This window comes from Vigna unguiculata, chromosome 7 (genome assembly GCF_037176805.1).
Source record: "Vigna unguiculata cultivar grain cowpea cultivar isolate G323 ecotype 2 chromosome 7, ASM3717680v1, whole genome shotgun sequence".
NCBI classification, from domain to species: Eukaryota; Viridiplantae; Streptophyta; class Magnoliopsida; order Fabales; family Fabaceae; genus Vigna; species Vigna unguiculata.
The window spans coordinates 32,641,215-32,646,862 of NC_140798.1; the positions used below are offsets into that span (position 1 = coordinate 32,641,215).

General features: G+C 34.0%; 1 protein-coding gene across 2 annotated transcripts; it reads left to right on the plus strand.

The window, feature by feature from the left end:
• The first annotated feature begins 275 nt into the window (after nt 1-275).
• Nucleotides 276-4,272, plus strand: LOC114190282 (homeobox protein knotted-1-like 10). Of its 2 annotated transcripts, XM_085675327.1 has the most exons (6): nt 276-955; nt 1,119-1,229; nt 1,347-1,494; nt 1,651-1,677; nt 3,363-3,613; nt 3,871-4,272. In XM_085675327.1, exons 1-6 carry the CDS (start codon nt 722-724, stop codon nt 4,033-4,035), a joined length of 936 nt encoding a protein of 311 aa, XP_085531453.1. In that variant the 5' UTR covers nt 276-721; the 3' UTR covers nt 4,036-4,272. The 2 variants fall into 2 exon arrangements, with proteins under 2 accessions (XP_085531453.1, XP_027934909.2); XM_028079108.2 differs by lacking the exon at nt 1,651-1,677.
• Nucleotides 4,273-5,648: the final 1,376 nt, after the last annotated feature.

Sequence of the window (5,648 nt, forward strand, 5' to 3'; positions counted from 1 at the left end):
GATTGTTACGGAGTACTCCTGATAGTAGTAGTAGAAGTGGAACTAAGAAGAAGAAAAAGAAGAAAGCGTGTGTGTGAGGTTGGAATTATTAGCAGAAGCAGATGATGATAATAGCCAAGCTACCTTCAAACTTGCATGCAGGTAGGTGGGCCCACACATTAGAGTCACCAATTAAAATTAGGCACGTGGCGAAATGTCACGTCAGGGTGAAAATCAGTGACTGACGTCTACAAATACGGCCTATACATCACCTACATGTCTATGCCTATGTCTTTGCAGAAACACACCTTAACCTTGTCAAATCCTTCTACTGTTTCACTTTCTCTCTCTCTCTCTCTGCACTCCCACTTTCCTTTCTTCCTTTTCCCCAGGTTTTTATTGGAAAAGAAAAACAAGGTCTCGTCTCTTTCCAGGTGCCGTAACACCTCCACTTTCTTCCCTTTCTTCCCCATCATTCCTTTTCATCAACCCTTCTCTCTCACTCCATCAACAACACACAAAAACAACCTCAAACAACACAAAAACACAACAACTCCTCACTTTCAACAAACTTGCATGATTTCCACTGCGTGCTAGATCTCACACCATGTCCTCTACTTTTTAAACTTTGCTTCTGTGCAAATTCTCTGCTTGTATATATATATATATATATATATATATATATATATAGTTGGTGACTGAGAAGAGTGGTTTTCAGTGGAGAGTGGCTAGGGATATATCGATGGAAAACTTTTACAAGCTCAACTCTCTCCTATCTTGTACCCAGGATGTCGTTAGAGAAGTCAACGTCAACGTTTCCGCTGCATCTGAATTGAATCTAGGACTTGTGGCCAATAACTTCCTTCACCTGGAACACCCAGAAACCTCTGATATGTCGGAACGGTTCATCAAGTCCCAGATCGCCACTCACCCTCTTTATCCAAATCTAGTATCTGCTTACATAGAATGTCGAAAGGTTATTATCTTTTCCTTCCTTTTTTTTCAATTAATTCTGCTTTTTTTTTTTTGTTTCTGCGCTATTCTCTGTGTATATGCCTAATATTAACAGCCAAAGTTACAGAAATTCTGCTGTGAATATTAAGAAATAAATGGTAGTTGTGACTTTTAACTGTTGGAAGGTTGGAGCACCGCCAGAACTCGCTTCACTTCTTGAAGAAATAGCCCGTGAAAGCCACCCAACGAATGCTCTTCGTGAGATAGGAGATGATCCTGAGCTTGACGAGTTCATGGTATATATTTTTCTTTTCCATCTTCTTGAGCTAATTCCTTTAGGTTGAGATATGTTTTTGTTGAGTTAATTGTGCTGGGATGAAGAAGACTTTAATTGTTGCTGCAACGCATGTTAGGAATCATACTGCGAAGTTCTTCATAGATACAAGCAGGAGTTGTCCAAGCCATTCGACGAAGCGACCTTGTTCTTGTGTAGTATCGAATCGCAACTCAGCAATCTTTGTAAGGGAACACTCGCATTGCCACTGGATAACAACCGCTCAGGTAAACATTTGATTTAGCAACCCATGCCAGCGTTGTTCTTTATTCCCATCTTCAATCGACTCATCGTGTATAAATGGTGTTGTGTGAAAAGAATATGGTTATGGACATTTTTCCATTTATAATCATTATTGTATTGTATTCATGTTTTGTTTTTAGGTGAAGACGAACAAATTGCCCTCTTTTGTACGTTGGAGATGGAGTGGGATTTTGTCTTGTTTAGGGAATTTGAATTTAAATTTAAATTATTTACTACGACGCCGACGTCACAAATCTCTCACTCATGTTAAATTGGATCCTCCCTCCAAAAGTAGTAGTTGATTTGCGACATTGTTAACTTTTTTTGTTTTAAGTTGGTCCTGTGTGGGGTGTGTAAATGACCAAGTAACTACAGCAAGTAAATATGTTCACACTCCTACATGGAACTGCACACTAAAAAGAGGACATAACTAACGTTCACCCTAATTTTGAATGGAGGTAAAAAGGGATAGTGGAAGAAAAGAGAAAAAGTGATAAATAGATCAGTGATATCTTGTGAAAAAAGGAGACAGTTAGAACAAAAATGTCGCAAAAATAGGAAAGAAAATGATTGTATAGACACAATAAAGAATTACTGGGAAGAAAATTGACAACAATAACTGATTCAGTTGGTGAGGATCCTTCACATGTACTTGAAGGATGTTTTTTGAAATCCTTCTGTGGATGAGAAAATCTTTTGATGGGATATCTGTAAAAACTGTTTATGAGTCTTCAAACATGTCTTGGTCAATCTTGGGAACAAATTCACCTAAACTTTTATCAGGAAAGAAAAATGGTGGGGTACATTGATGTCTTCTTAGCTTTTAACATTAGTCCATTTTTTTAGTGTCATTCTCCTTTTATCTTTTGTTAATATGGTTTCACTTAACACTTGTGTTAGTCAATTGCATTAATTGGTGCTGCTATTAGGTATTATCAGATTTTATATGTATAAATAAGGTGGTGTAACAATCTTTCTCTATTTTTTTTTTTATAGTATATCAGGAGCTTCTAAATGTCTAAGTATATCATTTTCCTAGTTTTTAGCAATTACTGCTCGTCTTTTTGCTACCTCCTACAATTAAATAATTTAGTTATGCAATGTCATACGAATTATTTATACTGAGTTGGCCCTCCAAGTTATTAGATAAAGAAAGTGTTAAATGTTTTTCAAGTGTGTAGCATTAGATGTATTTACTTTTTCCTTTTTAGAACAAAGCACACTATGAATATTTGTAGGATGAGATAACATTACTATCTTAGTTTCCTGTGCATGTCAAAGATGCATGAATCTTTTCATTTGCGATATTATGGCTCCTGGAGTCCTTACATATTCAAGTTACGAAAATGGAAAGAGGTTTTGACTGTTAAGTTTTTGCAATATTATGGGATAGTTACCTGAAAGTCTGAGTTGAAGTTTTACATTTTTGTTTGTATATAGAGAAGTAGTATGTATTTATGAAAGTGACCGTAGGCGTTGTTTTTCTTTTCGTACGTGAAAGCGAAAGAGTCGTGTTGGATATTTCTATAAATGAGAAACATATTGAAGTGGGGGACCATTTTAATGCAAAACCATGAAGAGATGAAAAAACAGCAACAAAAATGTTAAGAAAGGCCGTGACTTTGGCTCGTAATAATTGGTGTGTATGTTAATAATTGTAGCCAAATTTTTACATCATCTTCAAGTTTAATTCATGCTTTGGCTTTTCAACCTCATTGATCTTCCTTCCTTGTCCATGGCTATTTGACCATCATGAAAAAAAACAAGCAATTTTCCGTGTTGAAAAAAGTGGTAAAATTAGTTGTGAATAACATGTGATGTCTGTTTTGTATGTTTTGTGCAACATTGTCAGATGAGGCAGGTGGGACATCAGAAGATGAATTGAGTTGGGAGAAGATGGAAGCAGTGGAAGGTCACGAATCTTCTGGGACTCGTCCCGGTGATCAAGAGCTTAAAGAAATGCTCCTTCGTAAGTATGGTGGTTACCTTAGCAGCTTAAGAAAGGAATTTTTGAAGAAAAGGAAAAAGGGTAAACTTCCAAAGGAAGCAAGGAGGATACTCTTGGACTGGTGGACCACTCACTATAGGTGGCCTTATCCTACGGTAATTCAAATTAATATAAACACTGTCTTTTTTGTTTTGTTTGATCGATAATGTTAGTTGTCAGTATTGGTTAATAAAGAAGAAATGAACTCGCAATCTCTTCTATCTTTCTGTTGTGTATTTCATTGACATGAACAAGCAATTTGATAGAAGGTTGTGTTGTGGCGACTATGAAGCATGTTTAGTTTTCCATGTGAATAGAATAAACATTGTGAAATTTGATATGAATGGGTTGAAGCAAATTGTTTGTTTGTTAGGAGGAGGAGAAAGTGCAGCTATCAGAAATGACAGGGCTTGATCAAAAGCAGATAAACAATTGGTTCATCAACCAAAGAAAACGGCACTGGAAACCATCTGAAGACATGCGATTTGCCATTATGGATGGTGTAAGTGGCAGTGCCATAGGTGGAGGACCTATGTAGTTTATTTCTGCATTCGTTGATTTTGCTACTTCTACCTCGTACTCGAGTGATGTGTGCATACCTTGTATTTCTCTACAAATGATTTTTTGAACCTGCATTTGTATGCTGCAAAGTAGGTATATGTGCAAGAGTGTAACAGTAGCTAATATATATATATAGGCAACAATGGTGGTAATCGATCAAACGTTACTGAATCATTATTTTGTTACAATATATGTTAAACATTTATGTCTTGCATATCTTGTTCAACTTTGTGTAGCTGTTGGTAATTGATGTTGCAGGTGAAGATTTAATCGTTTTAGTGGCTCAAACTTGAACTCGTACATGTATTTTCTATTAAGTACTATTATTCCTATAACAGATCAATTTCAAACTCCAGGTATTACGATCTTTCTTAAGATAAAAAATTGTTTTGAAACTGTGCATCCAATATCTTGAAATATCTAAGTTCACACCAATTCTTAGTCTAATGATTAACATTTATTTTAATCTTGTGATATTGTAACTTAAGAACATTTCAGAAACATTCTTATCATTGTAATTTTTTGTTAGCTGGTAATGATAATGTTTAGGACTTCGACTCATTTATTATATATGTTGAATGCTGCCTCACTTCAATTTTCTTAAATTAAAGTGGCTCAATTTCTTAAATGTTATTAATTTGTTGTTAAGGATAATATGATATTTGGGCAACCTTGTTTCATGAAAAAATCAGATATCACTTCTATTTTGTTTTTTAATTTGAGACAGTTGAATAGTTTGAGAATTTATTTTTAATGGCTTAAAAAAACGATAATTATTCTTTCAATAAAATAACTTTTTGAAATTGTAATAAAATGAAAAATCACTTTTACTTTAAATGGAATTTCTAAGATGTGAGTTACTTTTTTCACACAATCTTAAAAGTACTTTTTTAAAGCTTTAAAAAACCTAGCCATTGTAATGTTACACTAGGCTAAAACAAATAGTTGAGTAATTTGTTAGCAAACTTACCTTTGTTACTAATTATTGGTATAAGATTTGTCTAGTAATGAATACTATAGACATTTATTATCAATACATAGATAAGTTTTTTAACACTTAGCATCAATTTTTTATTGTTAAAAATGCATAAATATTTATACGATTAAAAAAAATAAAATATAATTTATAAAAACTTGGTGATATTTTTAAAATTATGAATAACTTTTAGGTTACAATTAAGATAAAATTGTAGTCTATACCATTCGTGTATAAGTATACGTTACGATTTACTTAAAGAATTCTTGTTTATATTTAGACACCTGAAGTATAGGTTGCGATCTTACAATGAACCGTAACCTATACTCCTGAATAATGTTAATTTCAACATTTTTTTTATTTAACCTGTGCATAACATTGTTGTCTCCTCTTGATGTTGTGAAATTATCTTATTTTCTTCTACTAGTGCATTTAGATTCATTAAATTCATTTTCTTCATTGTGTTCGCAAGTTCTTCATTGGAGGTTTGTTTTACTCGTGCTCCATTGGAGGTTCGTATTCCATTAGTTTTCTCCTTACTTTCACTTGGTTTTCTTGTTCTTCATTCACCTTCGTTTCCTTTCCATTATCTTTCTTAGTTTGTTGCCTTCATT

Bases quoted from the DNA above. Each gene is read 5' to 3' on its own strand.
- LOC114190282 (XM_085675327.1), top strand. From the start codon at position 722: ATGGAAAACTTTTACAAGCTCAACTCTCTCCTATCTTGTACCCAGGAT. The intron at 956-1,118 runs GTTATTATCTTT...AACTGTTGGAAG, and splicing joins CTTACATAGAATGTCGAAAG to GTTGGAGCACCGCCAGAACT. The intron at 3,614-3,870 runs GTAATTCAAATT...TTTGTTTGTTAG, and splicing joins ATAGGTGGCCTTATCCTACG to GAGGAGGAGAAAGTGCAGCT.